At 37.7% G+C, this 18,418-nt stretch overlaps 2 protein-coding genes across 4 annotated transcripts; both read right to left on the bottom strand.

The window, feature by feature from the left end:
- Positions 1 to 904: 904 nt before the first annotated feature.
- ccdc174 (coiled-coil domain containing 174) lies at positions 905 to 6,599 on the bottom strand. Its single transcript, XM_041783050.1, has 11 exons — positions 6,466 to 6,599; positions 6,180 to 6,281; positions 5,985 to 6,085; positions 5,838 to 5,896; positions 5,595 to 5,748; positions 4,610 to 4,705; positions 4,358 to 4,494; positions 4,160 to 4,254; positions 2,780 to 2,927; positions 2,522 to 2,674; positions 905 to 1,538 (listed from the first exon to the last, which is right to left on the bottom strand). The coding sequence occupies exons 1-11, from the start codon at positions 6,505 to 6,507 to the stop codon at positions 976 to 978; spliced, it is 1,650 nt and encodes a 549-aa protein (XP_041638984.1). The 5' UTR covers positions 6,508 to 6,599; the 3' UTR covers positions 905 to 975.
- Positions 6,600 to 8,803: 2,204 nt separating this feature from the next.
- tatdn2 (TatD DNase domain containing 2) lies at positions 8,804 to 18,313 on the bottom strand. Of its 3 annotated transcripts, XM_041783047.1 has the most exons (12): positions 17,208 to 18,313; positions 17,011 to 17,089; positions 16,859 to 16,907; positions 16,639 to 16,755; positions 16,444 to 16,563; positions 14,875 to 15,964; positions 13,094 to 13,395; positions 12,546 to 12,953; positions 11,326 to 12,312; positions 11,038 to 11,165; positions 10,161 to 10,344; positions 8,805 to 9,648 (listed from the first exon to the last, which is right to left on the bottom strand). In XM_041783047.1, the coding sequence occupies exons 7-12, from the start codon at positions 13,391 to 13,393 to the stop codon at positions 9,508 to 9,510; spliced, it is 2,148 nt and encodes a 715-aa protein (XP_041638981.1). In that variant the 5' UTR covers positions 13,394 to 13,395; positions 14,875 to 15,964; positions 16,444 to 16,563; positions 16,639 to 16,755; positions 16,859 to 16,907; positions 17,011 to 17,089; positions 17,208 to 18,313; the 3' UTR covers positions 8,805 to 9,507. The 3 variants fall into 3 exon arrangements, with proteins under 3 accessions (XP_041638983.1, XP_041638981.1, XP_041638982.1); XM_041783048.1 differs by lacking the exon at positions 16,859 to 16,907; XM_041783049.1 differs by lacking the exons at positions 14,875 to 15,964; positions 16,444 to 16,563; positions 16,639 to 16,755; ... (1 more) ...; positions 17,011 to 17,089; positions 17,208 to 18,313 and having other exon boundaries at positions 8,804 to 9,648; positions 13,081 to 13,192.
- Positions 18,314 to 18,418: the final 105 nt, after the last annotated feature.

Below are 18,418 nucleotides of genomic sequence, written 5' to 3'. Positions count from 1 at the left end.
GGGGAAGAACCACCTCTTCATACAAGGGACCAACAAAACAACGCATCAAACTATATATGCCTGTGTCTGGGAGGGAGGAAAGGTGGCACAAAATCTGCGAAAGCAATGCATTGTGGGTATTCATTCTTTACAAAAGTGAGATATTTTACCATATGTAAACCAACATTATCAACTAGTAACAATATTTCTCTTTGGGCTCTAATATTTCATGTCTGTATTTGTCTGTATTAAGACTGCGAAGCTTGATCAGAAGGAGAGCATGTAAACATTAGCTTGAACTTGCTTTAAGCCTTTAGAATCACCTCACATACTCATAATATAACATTTGTAAGCCAATGAGCTAGAGGCATTTAAATTCTTCTTTAGCTCCTCAGTATTACTATGAAAATGTGACTCCACATTGAAGAATGATTAGCTATGCGAACAACAAAAATTAGGATTAAGAAATACTTACCCTTTTTAAATTAAAAAGAATTTAAGTCAGATATTCAGCTGAAATTCAAACTTTCTCAGATCTTTGGCTTTTTTTCTTCCATGTGATAATGATCTTGGTCTGCAATTTGATAACATTATATTGGACACCAAAAAAAAGCTTTGGATATTGTCCCCCATTTTATGACATTCAATAGACATGAAAATTACCATCTAGGAGTCACAAGTGAGGTTAAATAAATACATTCAAGTTTAAAGACATCCTTTAAAAGTTCAGATGAGTTACCAAAGCACAAAATCCTTCTGGTCACTTGCAGAGATATAATCATCATGAAGGTACACAGTACCATCTACTGGGTACATTAATACTACAACTCAGAGTCCAGTCTTACAATCTCAGGCATTATCAGATTGAAACAGATTTTTGGGGCTTAGTGTGTCAAAAGAAAAAAACAGACAAAAAACAATAATGTCCAATTAAATTCCACATATTTATTAAAGACTAAAACTTCACAGAGCACAGTAAATGGGATGTTTTAGAGTTCAGGAAGAGTTTCTGTAGAAGGACAACATGTCGTCTAGACTCTGTGCAGGTGGCTGGGCCTGACTATCGTTTGTAGGCTGGGGGGTCTCCTGAGGCTGAGGCTGGCTCTGCTGCTGAGGCTGAAACTGTGGAGGATAGCGAGGTGGATACTGGTTTGGATACAGTGTTGGAAAAGGAGGAGGCGGTCCAGTAAAAGGAGGAGGAGGAAAGGGGGGATAAAACATTGGAGGGGGATAATGGGGAGTAAAAGCAGGAGCTGAATTTGCTGGCTGATTTGAGGGTGGTGGCTGCCACGAGGTTGGTGGTTGTGAAGGAGCAGGAGGTTTCTGTTGAGGCTGGGGAGGAGATGGAGCAGTTTCAGGCAGAGACTGGGGCTCCTCATTGCTGTCGGACACTCCTCCTGAGCCTTTGTTCCACTTGAAGGGTATCTTAGATTTATTCTCTTGAGTTTTGCTCCTCTCTGGTTTTTGTCTGATGTGTTCAGCGAAGTACGCAGAGGGAGGTGCAAATTCTGAGTCTCTCTCATCACGTCGCCGAGATTTCCACTCACTGAACATAAACTCTGGAAATAAAAGTAAAAAGTTGGGTTGAAAAAGGTGAATTACATGACAAGGGAAGGACTTAACCACTGATACAGGCAAAAATCAGTGGAATAACAACTTAAAAGTAAAGCTGGAGTCTTTCATTTGAGTTCTCTCAAAGTAATATAATTGCAAAAATATGGCTGCATCTTGAATAATTGGAAAATCTTGTTAAAGTTCATTTTTTTCTCGTGATTTGCCACAAAAAGTTAAATCTTTGTAAATTCTAGATTCATCTCATACAAAGTCCACCATCTCAACATATCAGAATGCTATAATTTGCAAAGGCTTCCTAAGTCTTTATTTTTAAATTCTAGCTCAACACACACAACTGCCGTCATGGTGAAGACTGCTGACTTGTCCAGAGATATTGCTTGCTACACACACATAAGAAAGGGAGAAAGAAAGACTGTTGACTAGTTTATCGATAGTATTTCCAATCTTAAATTGATTGTTTTTAAAAAGAGAGAGAAAAACTTGGATGCTGGTACATATACTACGTGAGGCCACCCAGGGACCAGCCATGATGGGAAAACACAGGAAGTGCATCATCCTCTGCAAAATTTTCACCTGCTTCCACCATCTCTCCACCTCCGCTTAGCTTGTTGTAGCAGGCATAAGTTATCATTCAAGGGCAGATATAATTTTTATCTGGCCAGTCTGAGTCATCCCTTATGCTTTTTATCTATTGTGAGATGCCATTAAATCTCTATAGAACAGTTCCATAAAAAGGTTTATAATTAGAGTAGAGAGAGATTAACATTTACTGTTATCTTTATACCACTTAAATTAAATGGCCACCAGCAGATTTACATGATGGGTTCTAAAGAAAGTAAACGTTGTGTCCATAAGTATACCTCAAAACAAATTAAGGGAGCATGAACACTCCTATGATGTAAGTAGAGTGCTCCTTAAGGATTAATTCATAATTAAGACCTGGATTCCATTAATTTATATGCTTTACCTTTTCCTCTGTCCCATTCTCTGACATGAGGAACTCCTGGTTTTGTGTCTTTCCTTTCCTGTATCTCCACTTCCACTTTCTTTAATATGCTGACCTCCGGGACGTCCTCAGATGGAGGAGCAGGTCCTATGGGTTCATCTTCTACTTCCTCTCCTGTAACAATTAAAGGACACTTCTATGAACAATATTAAACAAACATTGTACACCAACAGCTCCCGTTTTTAAAATATCATTTCATATTTGATGCAGAGTTTTGACCTTCTTTCTCTTCCTCTATGTGCTCATCCTCAGCCCCGTCCAGCTTGGCCTTCTTCATCTTTCTCTGCCTAACCTTGGCCAGCCGGGCCTGTAGGATGGCCTGCCTCTTGTCCTTCAGCTGTTCCCTCTTATTGCGCTGCTCTGTTGTCTGAGAGACAGGGCAGATTTATACCAAAAACAAACACTAAACAGACATTTATAAAGATACTTATCTGTTGAGACCAATTAAAAAGCACAAGGTCTTTATAAACCTGATGCTTCACCAACATAAGTAATGTACTGAGCAAGACTCAAGAGACAACAAAGCATTGCATTAAACTCAACAAAATGTATTCAGGGTTCTCATAATACCAAAGTTAATTTGATGTGGTTTTTGTATATATAAAGTGATAGCAATACCTCTTTAAATACAAGGGCAACAAAAATAAAAGTCTTAGGCACCCACTATTTGATGAAGACAAAGTCCCACATGCTGTCTAAATTGCAGAAAACATTTCTGTATGAAAATGTTGCCAATGTTTTACAGAATTTAGACAGTTTACAGTTGTTTGCCTGAATTTTTAATGGACACCTTCTTCTCCTATGCACCTGTCTTATGAAATACATTTTTTTTTTCAACACGGAGATGCTATCTTGTATTACAATAACAGAGAGTTTATTGATTCAAAATTAGGTTAATCAAATGACTAAATTTTTCTTTTGACTAATCTCAGAATTCTGTAGTTAACAATGATTAAACACATCCTTTTTAATTATTTTGAATTCAACTATTTTGCATGTACAACACTTTGTGTGTCATTTTGGGGCTTTTAAACTGTCTTAAATTAAGAGTAAGTGACTTCCTGTTTGGATACAGACCTGCTTTTACAAATACATCAAAGATTTTTACATGAACTTAACCACGGGAAAAAGGAACTTGTTATGAATCTTAAAAGAAATAAAAGGTAAATGTTTGTTAACACAAGGTGCAGATGACTTTTGGCTTGTCCACTGAGAGGTCTGTGAGTTTTTTTTTTTTTTAACTGAAGAGACATTAAGTAGTGCTTATTTTACATTGCTGTGTCTGCAGTGAGAGGCTTCAGTGGCTTAACCCAATTTTTAAAAATTCACTTATTATGGACCCATATTAATCGCTGTGAATCTTGACAGCCCGAACCACAACGTGATTTCAAAAAGTACCTCAATATCAAGAACATTTTGACAACCTAAAATGAACAGATCTTGCCATCCAAATGAACAAGGATATGCTATTTGTGTTTTGTACTAAAACACTGAAGTCTGCTTGTAGTTTAGGTTGACTGATCGCAAAAGTGAGCAGGCAAAATTTCGAGCCCATGCTCAAGCTAAATATTTGCATCCATTCAGAGATCAGCAGCTCACCTGGTCTCTGAGCATGTCCAGAGTCTCTCTCTGCTTCCTGCGCTGCTCCTCATCCTGAGCGAATGCAAAGTAACCCACACCGAGTTCTCGAGCCTCTGAGATAAAAAACAAAAACAAAAAAAGTTTTCTTCAGCACACTACTGCCAAACCAAAACTCTGGTTTTCAAATGTGTGCAGTGCCAATACTTCAGCATTTACCTTGTCCTTTGATATCTTCATAGTGGATCGGACCAACAGGCCTCTTCATAGCCTCCTCTTCCTCCCTCTCCCACTCCTGCCTCTGAAGCTCTCGCCGCATGTCCTCTGACAGCAACGTCTTGTCCGATGAAGCTTTTCTAGACAGATTAGTCAGTATTCAAAATAGTTTTGACACCAAAGCAGAGAAAACATAATCATCAACATTAATGAGTTTGTGTCTGATATGTTTAAGTAGTATTTGTTCATATTTACGCTTTTCCTGTGAGGTCTTGGTCCATTTTCTGAAAACCTGGCAGATCTTTCTTCATGCACCTTCGGGATCTGCCCAGAGAGTCCACGTAATCAACCCTACACAGAATCAATTCAGCAGAAGAACAAATTAAAAAGAGGCCAAAAACAACCTACATATTATCAAAATTACATAATTAATTAATTTTTCATTCTATTTAAATATTCTTCAATATTTAGTAAACAGTCATCTAGTTTTGATGTTTGTGAAACAAGATTTGCAAAAATCATTGAGATCACTCAGTGTTTGTAATATATATATATTATTAAAATAACCACTTCTATTGACTGTTACTTATTTAGTGTTTCTATGAATGACTACATGTCATAACAGATCTTTGTCAAATATCAACGTTTAAGGTATCTTTATTAGTACTTAAAAAGAACCAGTAATATTGAATTTGATTTGGAGTTTCAGCATTCCAAAGATTAAAAACAACAACAAAAAAAAAAACAACACTGATTGACAATTCAAGACACAATCAGACAAAATATATATATTTTTAAAAAACTAACATTAATCAACATACATTGTTGTTCTAGAATAATGCACATTAAAGTTCAAGTGCATCATATTGCACTAGTTTTGTAGAGAAGTGCTATAATAATACAGCAGCAGGTACAAAACTGTGTTTGTAGCCTTTTGTTCTCTCTTAAGGAGCAACAAAGCAACAACCAGAGCAGGGCAGAACAAAAGAAGCTGAAACAACGCACCGTTGGTCGCTGCAAATGTGTGCCTACCTCAATGAAAATATGTATCTAAAACTGTAGAAATATGCATGATTTATTTTGCTAGGACAGCTGATAGAGTGGGAAACTGAAGTGTGAGGAAAACATGCAAGGAGGGAACTGCAAGTCAGACTTAAGGCTGGGGGCCAGCTTGGAGGACTACAGTCTCTAAAGTCTATATGTACAGACCCTTAAAAATGTATTATTAATGATATGTTACCATTCCTCGCCTGGGTTTTGAGGAGGAGGGATAAGAGACAAGTCATGTCTCTCTTCGTCTTCTGTCTTTATTTCGCATTTTGCAAGTGTCTCTCTTTTTTTGTCAATAATCTTTTGGGTGAAATCAACCAGGAACAGTCCCTCTGTCTCTTCATCTGTATAACAAGACAGCATGACAGAAACGTTAAATAAGTTCTTTCATTTAGCCAAACTTGAAGGAAGTTATCATTTCTACTCCACCAACCTGGAAAATCTCCTTTTGTCATTTGTTCATAGAGTTTGGCCTTCTCCTCCAGTTTCCGTCTGTAATAAGAGGATGAATGAAGTGTTTGAGTTTCTGGACAGTGTTATAAAATGACGATAAATCCCTGATATAATGTGTTGAATTTACCTTGATGTCTCCAGGCTGTTCTGCTCCTCGGCCAGCTGCTCCGCATCTTTCTCTGCTCTGGCTGCAACACCAGCATTTTGTTTGCTCCATATGTTAGGTTTCTAAACAACAACGTAAAATCAAAACACCCTGGTTTATGATCCAAGACAATGGTGATATGAGCTTGGCAAAATATGGTCCTACATGATACATTACTTTGGATTTTGTTGTAAATCCAGAACCAGAAGATTCTTGTCCAAGTTTTTCCTGTTTGAACTGTTCCTGCTTTCTGTAGAGTTCAGCTTTAAGGTCCACAAGCTGTGAGACGTACAAACATATCAAACAAGGGTACAGAATAGACCAGAATGAGCATTATTCTGTAATATAACTTTCTGTATGTGCTAGTAATTTAGCCTGACAGCAGAGTAACCGTTAGCCGTCACTGGCTCTAACTGTCGCTATTTAAGAATAATGGCGTATCAACACAATGCTTGGGACTCACAGAAGAGGCAGTCACGTCAAATGGTTTCTTCTTTTTATCCATCTTTAACAATTACGCCCCACAACATGATCCGGCTAATATCATTCTTGTGCTAACTGTCGTTTACATTTCTTCTTCTGTCATTTCAAATGCGGTGGGTCACCAGCGTAAAGCTGCAGTACCGCCCTCTACTGCGTTAAGGAAAAACTACCCCGTTGCTTTGTTTGAATTACAGCAATTCATATTAAATGAATGCTTTTAATTATAAATAATGTGACGAGTACTTATTTAGAGAAAAATACAGTTTTTGTTGCGAGCAAAACGAATGATCTGTTATAAATAACATACGCCGAGGGAACGTTTTCATTGGTTTTAAGGTGAAACAGGAAAGAAACCCAGGCGAAACTACACTATTTGAATACGTCGGTTTAATTAATCCAGCTAAGACTCAATGAGTATTTTATAGTATTACAAAAATAGCCTCAGAGAAGGAGAACTGCAAAGACTTTGCAGTGGTGCTTAGCCAAGCATGGATCCAACGTGGCGCTAGAAAGCACTTTCTCAAATGCCAAAGCTTTTTGGCCTCTTCAGTGCTGCTCTGTCTAAAATTAGATTTACCAGCTACGATTTTTTTCCCACTAACACGACCTTTCCACAAAAAATAAACCAGCATTATCCCCAGTATAAAATCAATTGGGTCTCCAAGTGGTCATGTGATTCTTCTTAAAATTATTATAGGTGATTTCTTACCTTTTATTACTTTTTGCCTTTGCAATACATCTGTATCATTTTTGAGCAGCTTTTCCACTCAAGTCAACTGCAAGAATAGCCAAAATATGAATTTACGCCAAAAGCAGATAGCTGTAACATAACTAGGTCATATTGAACATAATACACAGTGCATTCAGAAAGTACTTAGGCGTATGGAAGAGGATTGGGGCCACTGAATTTTTTTTTTGAGAGGCACTATTTATTTTTCTAATTCTGAGATTAAATTCACAAGTAAAATACCCCCCATCCCCCCAAACCCCAGTGGCCGTAATTTTGAGATGGCCTTCACTTTTTTAATTTTGTTATGTTGCAGACTGATGCTACAGTGGAGGCGCTGTTCTGAACCATCACTCATCTTAAATGACTGGGACTGATGTGGAAAAACACAACAAAATCAAACCTGTTCCGGAAAAAAATCACAGACGAAAGTTTCTGTGCCACAGCTTAATCATGATTTACACAACCTGAGATAATTTTACTTTTAAACATGCTGAAGTTTCAGATGACTCAGTGTGCATGATTATTATTAGCAAAGCCATTACCAGCCTCAGCTCAACCAACCAGGACAGCATAGAAGGCAGATTTGATAAGGAATAGCATTGTGATGCATTTGTCAAACATATTTCTCACATTGGCATAAATTAAAAACATTATGATGAAGAAACACAAAGCAGCTATATAAAGCTGTTTCAAAAGTTATGTTTTGTACGTCCTTGAATACATCATCATGTTAAATCCAATACGGTAAAAAAACGAACAAACAAAAAAAATCATATCTGTCAGTTTGTAGCCAGCTCAGGCTGTCTTGGATGTTTATCACAAGCCATCTTGTTGATCCATATCATTGACTTTTTTCTGTTCAACTGTCCTTAACAACAGATGAGTCACCGTTAATAAAACCTACATTCTCATCTGACGTTGGCCTGTATTAAAAAAATCTATATAAAGGTATAATAGCACAGTATGTTCTGTACAAGCTGTTGTTAGTTTTGTTCCCAGATATTCCCTCATGCCTTTAAAAAAATAAAAGGGAAAAAGCCTTAATTTACATTTATGGGATCATCTGATAAAAGTTTCTAGGCAGAATTATCTGATATAGCACGCATGTTTCACCTTTGCAATGGACCAAAAGACTCATTTCACTTGGCATTTTTAAAACAGTATCTGTCCAAAGAGCAGGTACTCCTGAAAGTTTAATAGATCAGAGAGCTCTCCAAATGTCTAAAACTCTCCATCTGTGTATCACAGGCTTAAGATTAATGCAAACCATAAATTACAAACTCCTAAAGCAAGTTAGTGTCCTTCAAGCCCAAGTAACATAAACTAGGTCAAACTCAGCCTCATATGTACCACTCTGATGCCACCTTTCTCATGTTTTCAGCTTGTATCCTTTAACAAGAATATGGCAAGCTCTGAACACAAAGAGCTTCAGCCTACATTCTCAAGAAGCTCTAAAACCCAAGGCTTTCATTCAGAAGCTAAAAAAAGAGAATATATGGGGGTTTTTTTCTCAGTGAAGAATATTCAAGTAAGGCTTCAACCATTAATGTAATCCTCTGATGGAAGCCTCAAACAGACAGAAACTGTCACATGCAGCAGAGTATAATTATCTCAAAATAAAAAGCACTCAAGCTAAATGTGTGCACCCAACAAAGAGGAATCAAAACAAGCTAATGGACTCGTCTCTCAGCCCCGTGATGTGTGCGGAAAAAAGCTTTACTCATGGCAAACACCACACCAGTCTGCATGAAGGTATTACAGATACTTTACTTTCTTCTACCAAACAACTTCAGGGGCTCTTTATGCACATTAAAGAGATGTTCAACAAAACCTATCTACAGAAATAAAAAAGACAACACGTCAGTGTTAATCTGTGTCCAATTTAACACAGTTTAGCAATTCAAACAGCAAAACACAAACATCCAGACAAACTAGAACAAGGACGGGGATGTTAAATTAAAACACGGCAAGAACAATAACTTACAATTCAAAACACTGAGGAATTAAATTAGTGATGAATGGTGTCACAAAATATGAGAGAAACAATGATATACACTATTTCTACAAGCAAAGGTGCTGTGTTTTTGATACAGTCACTGTTTCCTTTCATTTCTTCTGTCAGGAAATCTTAAATTCTTTCTTGTTTGTTACAGCAGGACATAAGCTCCATATTCTGCCAGCCTGATGTGGAGGTATGGGAAATCTTCAACAGAAATCAGCAGGATGTTTGCTCCAAAAGCACTGATTCACTCTTATCTTTCATTGCTTGTTTTCATCCTTCATATCTGGAGTTCATATGCCGTACAGATGAGTGGTGTTGTCACGAACAGTGGAGAATACAGTAGCAATGTCTTCCTTCTTCAGTCGGCTAAGCTCCTGCAGTGTGTGGATGCCCATTCCAGGATGTGAGAACTCACAGACGTTTTTGCCAACCTGTTGAGAGCAGAACCCATTACTATGTCTGCTAAAGTATGCATTTAACTCTGTGTGGCTTCAAAAGTGGCTTCAATGATAAAAATAAGCTGTGGATTAAATCTCTGACCGTAGTGCCATTGATAAAAGGAAGGCAAAAAGCTTCCTTTCATTAATTTGGAGAAAACCAAGAGTCCTCTTGAAAATCAAAGTCACTTCTTTTGAAGACAAAGGTTCAGTGTCTGACTTTGAATACTGTTTGTTTGTTGAGCCTTAATAAAATCTGTTTTTGACTTGAACCATAAACTTGTGATAGAAAAAGAAGCATATGAGAAGAATTCTCACGAGCTAAAATTAGCAAGCCAAGTCACTTTCAGCTGAACTCTACACTGTCTTTTACAGCTTTGAAAACATAGCCCACGTAGCTAGTTCACAACATGCATCATTTGTAAAAACTCAAATGAATTGATAAGAGTCAGAACTGAAAATCATCACATCAGAGCAATGTTGTAGTATTCCTGAGGCAAACGTACCCCTCTGGGCAGAAAATATGGTGCATCAGTCTCCAACACGATGCGGTTCAGAGGGATCTGGCAGACAGCATCTCGGGCTTCAGTGGCTTTGGGGTAGGTGATCAGTGCTGTGAAGCCCACGTACAGGTTTGGGAACTCCGTCAGGAAGGGCTTAATCACTGAATAACTGTTTGTGAAACAGTGCCTAGTAATAGGAAAAAAACATTGTATTAAAAAAATGTATATCATCCTCAATATAATAAACAGAACTCTTTAAGTCGTAAATGCAACTGGCTTTCCTTTGCACCTGAAGAAGTCCCTCTCATGTTCCAGTGTAACTCTTTACAGTACAGTGAAGTGTATGCTGCATTATTACCTCTCAATCACTCATGAATGGGTGAGCAACCTAACTTCAGCAAAATTAAAGTCACTCTGAAACCACAAGGGACAGCTACAATATAAAAAGATGTACTGAATGTCAATATTTAAATGGCTACAGCAGAGAAAATGACAACCATAGAAAATATGCAATGACACGTGGGATAAAAACTCACTTTTCTGCTTTTTTTCCACTTTAGACTCAAACGGTTACACTGACAGCCTTATGACACCATTTTAACCTTCATTTACCATCTTCTCTTTGCAGTTTTTCCCTCATACTCCTGCACTTTCATTTGGATGTATTCATTTTTCACACATGCCATAATGTCTGTCTGTTCTTGTTTTAATTGTACTATTCTAAAAAACTGTATAAAAGGGCATTAAAACAGACAATTTCTTCAGGAATACCTTCCCAATTATAACTTGTGGAATAATTAAAAGCAACATTTCATGTAGATAAAGATGGCATAAATAAGGGTAGATCAAATAGTCCGTTAGCTTTCCTTTGTCCATGTACCTGTGGATTTTATAATCCCTTGGGACACATTTCTTCATGATATCCAGCAGGTCTTCATCTGCATCCCTGCAGTGGATTACCAGAGGCTTCTGCATCTTCACAGCCAAACACAGCTGTCGCTCAAACACCTGCACAGTATCACAAACCATTCATTACTGTCTTATAAAATCTGCATTTCTAGCCAACACAATATAATCAGGCAGCTTCACATTGATAAAAGTTTATTCTTAACACTCTCTGTCCTAGTAACATTTCATTCAACTCTGCACATTTACAATCAAGCCTTACCTCTTTTTGCTTGGAGGAATGGGTGTTGTTTTTGTGCGAGTAGTCCAAACCTATCTCGCCAAACGCCACTGCTTTTGGGTGCTGCATGGCCATCATTATATTCTCTTCATGGGCTTTTGAGTAGTCTTTTGCAAAGTGGGGGTGGCACCCAAAAGCCCCCCAGACCTTATCTTCATCCAGCAAACCCTCCCACAGAGCCTCCTTCATCATGACCCCTGGGTTACAAAAATCAGCAATACAGCCGCTAAACTGTGGTGGAAAGCTGGTTCGATACTTTCTCTGAAAGCTCCTGAACGTCCCCTTGAAGCCAAGTTTTCCATAAAGCATGTCTATATGGCAGTGAGTATCTATAAAACTATAGTGATCATCCAGATAAGGGTAAGGAGTAAATGCAGGTTCTGGCCCCAAGGATAATCTTCTTCTAGGAGCAGCCTCACAAGTAAATGAGTTAGCAGTATGAGGTATATAACCGCCATAATCTAACTGTCTGCGTCTGGTTGAAGACTTCAGGTGAGAGTTTGAGGATCTTCTTTTTGAGTAGAGGGGCAGAGCAAAGGGGTCAGACAAGGAGGGGATACAGCTGGAAAAGCAGCGATCAGTCCTGGCTCTGGATGCTCTTGAAGGCCTTGTTTTCGGAAGTTTTGGTGTATCTCCTGTGACACAGACTGTCCTCTGTGAGGGTGGGAAAGACCTCCACAGGTCCTCAACAGATGCTTGGAGGGCCAAAGGATTTTCATCAGCTGGAGAGGAAGCTGCAGCTCTCCAAGTGTTCACTGAAGGACCTGGCAATTGTTGGCTATCAAAAGGGCTTTTCCAATGAGTAGGTAAAGGAGGTATATACTCCAAATCAGGGAGAAATGAGTCACAGTCCTCAGTTTCCAGGTAATTTTCTGTAGTGAGCAACTCATCTTGAGAGGTTGTCTCTTCAAACGTAGAACAGCAAGCATTAAATGTCCTGGGTGAATCTTCTTCTCTCAGCATAAATTTCTAAAATAATGAACAAAAAACATCTCCTTTTAGCTTTCTTTTCCTCTGTGGCTTGATGATTATAGCATGATCACACTGTTTTGCTACTTTGCACGAATTTTGTGGTCACTTATGATCAAAAATATATTAAGTTGATAAACAAAGAAGAAAATAAATACAAATATTACTGGTAACAGGCAATTAAGTAAACAAAACAGCAAGAAAAACAGATACCAAGCTGAAGGATGACTTACTCTCATGTCTGTTTTGGGCACCAAGTCGTCACTTTGGGCTCCTTCATCCTCAAACCCATGAAGAAGAGGCCACTGACCTTCCTGGATAGGGCTGTTATGCTCGTATCTCTTCTCAGGTGTGATAGGGGAACAGTTAACAGTCATGACTGGCTCAACAAGTGACACTGAAGCTGGACTAGTCTCTTCAGATGTCCCTGGTAACGATTCAAATGGCAAAGGAGGGCTCTTAGAGTGAGCCCTGGGGGTTTTTGGAGTGTTGTTTCGTGCTGTTGTGCTGCCAATGGCTGCAAGCACTGCAGTCCTGTAGATAGCTTTTGATCCTTCCTCTGGTGTCCTCTCTTTCTTTTTTAAGATGAAAGAATGTGATGGGGATTCAATCTGCTTGGATGAGATGTCCATGGGTATTTCCTGAAAGATACAGAGGACAATGATAAGAAAAGACATTTGTGACTTCTTGATTATAAAAAAAAAAAAAAAAAAAAAAAAAAAAAAACACCGTAGATGTTTCAATAAAGGTTGCAAGAACAAGACTGACATTAAAAGTTTACCAATGAGGTCATGAGGTTTTCAGAATTTCTCCTGGAAAGTATCCTCAGCTTATTTTTGCCTACAGAGGGCTCATTCTCATCAAGGTCCGCTGCTTTTCTCTTTGGGGTGCACAAAGTCAGCTTTCCAAATCCATCTGGTCCTGGAGAATCACTGATGGGCAAAGTATTTGAATCTGCTACTGGTGGCATGTTTATGCGAGAGGGCGTGCCTGAGCCAGCACTTCCTCTTTGAAGGTGTGCAGGTGAGGTGCCTGCTTTTTTTAGCCACTTAAATGACACCTTGTTTCTGTTGATGTTCATGTCTGTAAAAAACAGGAGGGAAAGAGAAGAGATGACATAACCATCTAGTACAGCATTCAAGCAACAAGTTGGAAACAAATGACTATCATATCATAGCCACATCACCTGAATGATCCGTCCTTTTGCTGAGAACTTAGTTCCATTTAATCTACAACACCGCCTCTTTACTTACAAAGCTCATGGCACCAAGTACAAGCTTGCCTTACTGACTAGCATTATGCAAATCTTTTGGTGTTGACACACTGCAAGTGTATTTGCACAATTTAGATGGTGAGCAGTAAGTTTGTTTGTTTTAGCTTTGGCACTTTTCCATAATACAGTTTATTAAAGCAATGGGTACTGCATAATTTGAAACAGTAAGTAGTGAATTATGAAACGTTTGACTATTGTAGTTTCAGGAAGGAATAGCAGGTTGGATGTGTTCATCATTTTTATTTCTGTCACCTTTATTCATTGTTTGGAACTATTACTGTACTGGTATACAGGGGCATCTAGAAAAATTACAACATCAGGGAAAAGGTTCATTTTTCATGATATTCCTGATTTTTCCAGTGATTTAATTCAAGAAGTAAAACAACCCACTATCTCACAGTATTATAATATCACAAAACATCCCTCCAAAAAAAAAAAAAAAGGGATTTATAATACAGAAATATTGACCTTCTGGAAAATCATGCTTAATTATGCATACAGTAATTGGTTGGAGCTCCTTTTGCACAAATGACTGCATCTTTGCCATGTTTCATGGAGGCGGTCAGTCTGTGGCACAATACGAGATTAACCTTGAATATATCGAAAGGTAACTTTCTTAAGAAAATCACAGAAAACAAGATTTTTAATCAATATTATAATTTTTAGATGCACCTCTACAAGTAGGTCAAGCGATAGCATGCCAGACCAATGCTATTCAAATTTAGTAGTCAAAGTATGGTGGACTTCAGGACAAGGTGGCAAAGGAAGAAGACCCAAACAAACAGGTAAATATGGTGGAGGGGCCTTGCTCCCGCTCAAAGTTGTTAGAAATCGTGAATAGGTCATTTCCCTTGTGCCTGAATCAGGTGGTAGCGATCTTTGTCTATAATTGGTGTGAAATTAGAAACAATAAAATACGCTGCTACAAATTACAGTATTTTTCAAACATGTGGCATAGCAACAGAGACAGCCATCATTGTTCAGGCATTTGAAAGGCAAAATAAAAAGTAGTTGCAAACATATGTAGCTAAACGTCTGGAACCATGTGTCGGGTTAGGCTGCTAAGCTAGTCTAACCTGGCTTAAACTGAACTTCACCGCCATTACTGAGACGCTGCAGATCAATGAGGTTAGCCAGCAGCTTAGCTTTAGCCGACTTTCGCACACCGCTAGCTGTTAGCCAACAAAAACCTGCTTATCTTGTTAAATCGACAGTTACTCAAAAAAGGTGCGAATCTATCATGATTAACCAATTATTTGCAAAAGAGTTCAAGAGTTTTCTCTAATTACCTTCTTACTAGGCGAGGCAGAGATGGCAAAGCTGGGATGAAACTCCTGTAAATTCGCAGTTAATCGTGTTTGTTCAATCGGCTCTGTTCAGCTCAGTTAGTAAAAACGGTTCTCGACAACGACGTTTCCGACCAGAAACAAAACAGGAAACGTTTTAACGTTTCACTTTAAATATTTGATAAAGTATTTGTTTAAAAAAAATGCTAGATGGTGTGACCGCCCTGCGCCCTACTCAGAGTTTAGGGTACATCTCGCGAGATGAAACATATCATAATGACATTTGGCGAATGAGCCGTAGTAAACTATAATACAGGGAAAGTGAGGCCAAAATTTAGGATAGGAAAGCGCATGAAAACAGCAATGACTGAACAAAAGCATGTTTTAAACAACGTTCAAACGCTATTGGAAATGTTTAACTAAATAAAAAATAAAACTATGAAAAAATTAATTCAATTACAACACACCTCACTTGAATTTCTATACAGTTGGTGAGAATTTCATTGTGTGTTTTTAAATAAATTTAAAGTTAAGAACATAGTTTACACAATATCAAAGCACATAAAAACAATAAAATTTAAAAGACAAAGTACATCCTGAGCAAAGACACTCTAGATCAGGTGACTGAAGATAAGTTACACATTTCAAAATAAAACATGGGCAGATACATCAATACATTTATTTTATTTTCCATTGTCAACAAGTAATTTCCATTCAATTTCTTGAAATCTTGACTTATCAACGCCATAACCAGATAATATTGCTTCTTCCCCCACAATGGCAAGATAGTTTCTCAAGATAATGAGAAAAAGACAAAAAATGAACTCAGTATCTAGGAAAGCTAGCATAAGATGAGACAAATAAGTCGAGATCTTGTGAAAACAACCAAAATGTATTCATTATCACAGGAAAACATAAAATTTACTAGGATTGCATATCCTTTAAGGGCTTTTTGGGAAAAAATGCAAAATTTAAAAGTAATTTCACCAGATGGGGATAAAGGGTTTAAAACAATTCAACTGTTGTTGTAACACTTCTTAGACTTTTGGTAGTCCTAGGCAGGTCTTATAGGCACCAAAGCTGTATCCCTTACCTAAAAGATGGAAATTAAGATGCATTAGTGTTCTGATTATGGAGACCAATAAGAATGCAAAGGGTCTTATGCTGCTTTAAAACACAAGACATATTGTTTTAATCTTTCAAACACTGTTTGTGGTTGATAAAAGTGTCTCTATTACTATTCTGAAATACAGATGATCAAGCTACACAAATGACATTTACTTTAAACCTAATACTGAAAAGACTGGTAATATGACATGCATACAGACTTTGACAACTGTAATGCTATTTCAAAGCGGACCTAAAAAATATACCTAAGTGGGTCAGGAGCATGAAGGAGTTACTTGTAACTCAGGAAATCTCAAAACTTCAATGCTAAGCAAAAGCATTGGTGATGAGAGAGATTTATAGTATGGATCTCACACATCCTTGCAACATTTGAGTGTGAATACCACACCAAACTGGCAGCTGTTGCATTGGTGAGATATTATCTGAACTTGTATTTATACGTACATGTTGGGCTCTTTTTTTCAACGAGCCAGTAGCAGAAACCTCTCCTGGCACGGTCATTATACACATTCCTGTACTGGGGTATGTTTTGCGGTGAGGTGTATGGTCTATTTTCAGGCACACCTGTCGAGAGACAAAATATTGAGAAATAGGAAAGCAAAAATTCAAATTATAAAGTCGTGTTCCTTTGGTACCTACCAGCTCTTTGCACATGAGAGGGAACATGATGATTGATTGAAGATTCATCTCGAGTAAGTGGAGGTAAAAGGCTGCTGTTGGCTGAGTGGTGTGGAGTTTGTTCTTGTGAGTCATCCACTGTGAGGCATACAATAAAGCTAAATTAGTGGCACATTTTTCTGTGTACAAAAGAGCTCTCCTAATAATAACTTATCTTTGAAATGGGGGCACTCTCACAAACCTCTGTCTTTTAACAAGGCAGCTGGAACTGCAGCAAGATAAACTGGAACCTAAGAGTAAATAAGTCTGCACTGTATCTTATAAATACAAAGTATTTACATTTTTGTGGTAAAGATCCATTTGTTAGCTTTGTGTTGTTTTATCTCCTCTTACCATTGTTTTCATTTTGGTCCAGTGGTCTGTCTGCAGATGAGGAAACATGACTGGGTGATTCCTTTGCCAGTGTGTCATGCTAGTGGAGAAAAATCCAAGAATAATGAATCACAGTTTTAACACTAGATCTCAGCTGTAAACCACATAATGCTTATGGATGTAAGACAGAGAGAGAGAAAGAGAAACAGAGTACTTACTGCTCTGGCCTGAAACGACTCCAGTCCCATGTTTTTTTCTTTTCTCCTGCCTGCATGTTCCTGATATTGCTGCTCACTGCTCACCTCAATTCACACACAAACAAAGATGGGTTGTGTTACTTTGTTGCTTAGCAACACCTTTGGCAAAAGACACCCCGCTGCGGTACACTGGAGCAGGTCATAATTTCAGAGTTGACACATCACCTGAGATTGACATCTTAATGATTGTCTGTGAACTTACAAAGTCCAGGGCAAAAATAAATTAAAAAACTTGTTTTTTCTACAAAAGCATGACAAATAACACCCAAACTGCCCACATTTTAGGCTAAAACATGAATATTCACATTGTGTTTGAATTGGAAAATGTTTTTACAAGTTCACACATTTCACGTTTATTTAAAAAATTTAAGTCTACATAGAGAGTCAGATTTATAAAAATACTAAGTGTTTGTTACAAATATTACTACTGTATTTTGTGTCCAGTCAAACAGAAACAAGGATTTTGAGTGTTAGATTTGTAGAACATAATAGTAATTTCACAATATTCATAACCCCTTCATGTTCTAAAAATCTGGGTTAAATTTCAAAATATAATTGTTTGCAATCTTGTTTTGATTTCATGGTTTATGATTAAAAACTGCACAAATTATCTGAGCAAAAACAACAACCCAATGTACCTTTAATAAGAAGGACATCATTTTATATTTATTTATTCATTTATTTATTGCACAAGTCTAACCTGAAAATAACTAACAATGTATGGATTCAAATCTGGATAATGACAAAAGAAGAGGCAAGAGATTGCAAGGTAAAAAAACTAAGTCATAGTCTTTAAATTGATTAAATTTAAAACAGTAGGGTCATATTTTTTCTCAGTAGAAAAGAATAAAACTTTACATACCAGCATACAGCTTTTTTTCCTTTAAGTCAGTAAAGATTTACCAGGAAAGGCTACTTTTGAAAAACCCTCCAAATTTTCTTATGTTTCTGGACTGATGTTTTACCTCCTAACGATTCCTGATCAATGTTTATCAGTCAGATTGCTGTGTAATAAAACAGTTAAATGTTTGGGGGCACCAATACATGGGTTCAACATCAGTATCAATCAATACCATCCCTGTTGAAAAACATCAGCTATTAGAAAATAATGTGGCATCAACAGGTATCAGTAGAAAATGTTGGTCTGCTGTGTCCAGTCAGTTCCATGCTGA

Source organism: Cheilinus undulatus, linkage group 3 (genome assembly GCF_018320785.1).
Source record: "Cheilinus undulatus linkage group 3, ASM1832078v1, whole genome shotgun sequence".
In the NCBI taxonomy this organism is placed as follows: domain Eukaryota; kingdom Metazoa; phylum Chordata; class Actinopteri; order Labriformes; family Labridae; genus Cheilinus; species Cheilinus undulatus.
The sequence above is the reverse complement of the archived record's forward strand: the minus strand, read 5'-3'. Positions and strand labels throughout refer to the sequence as shown.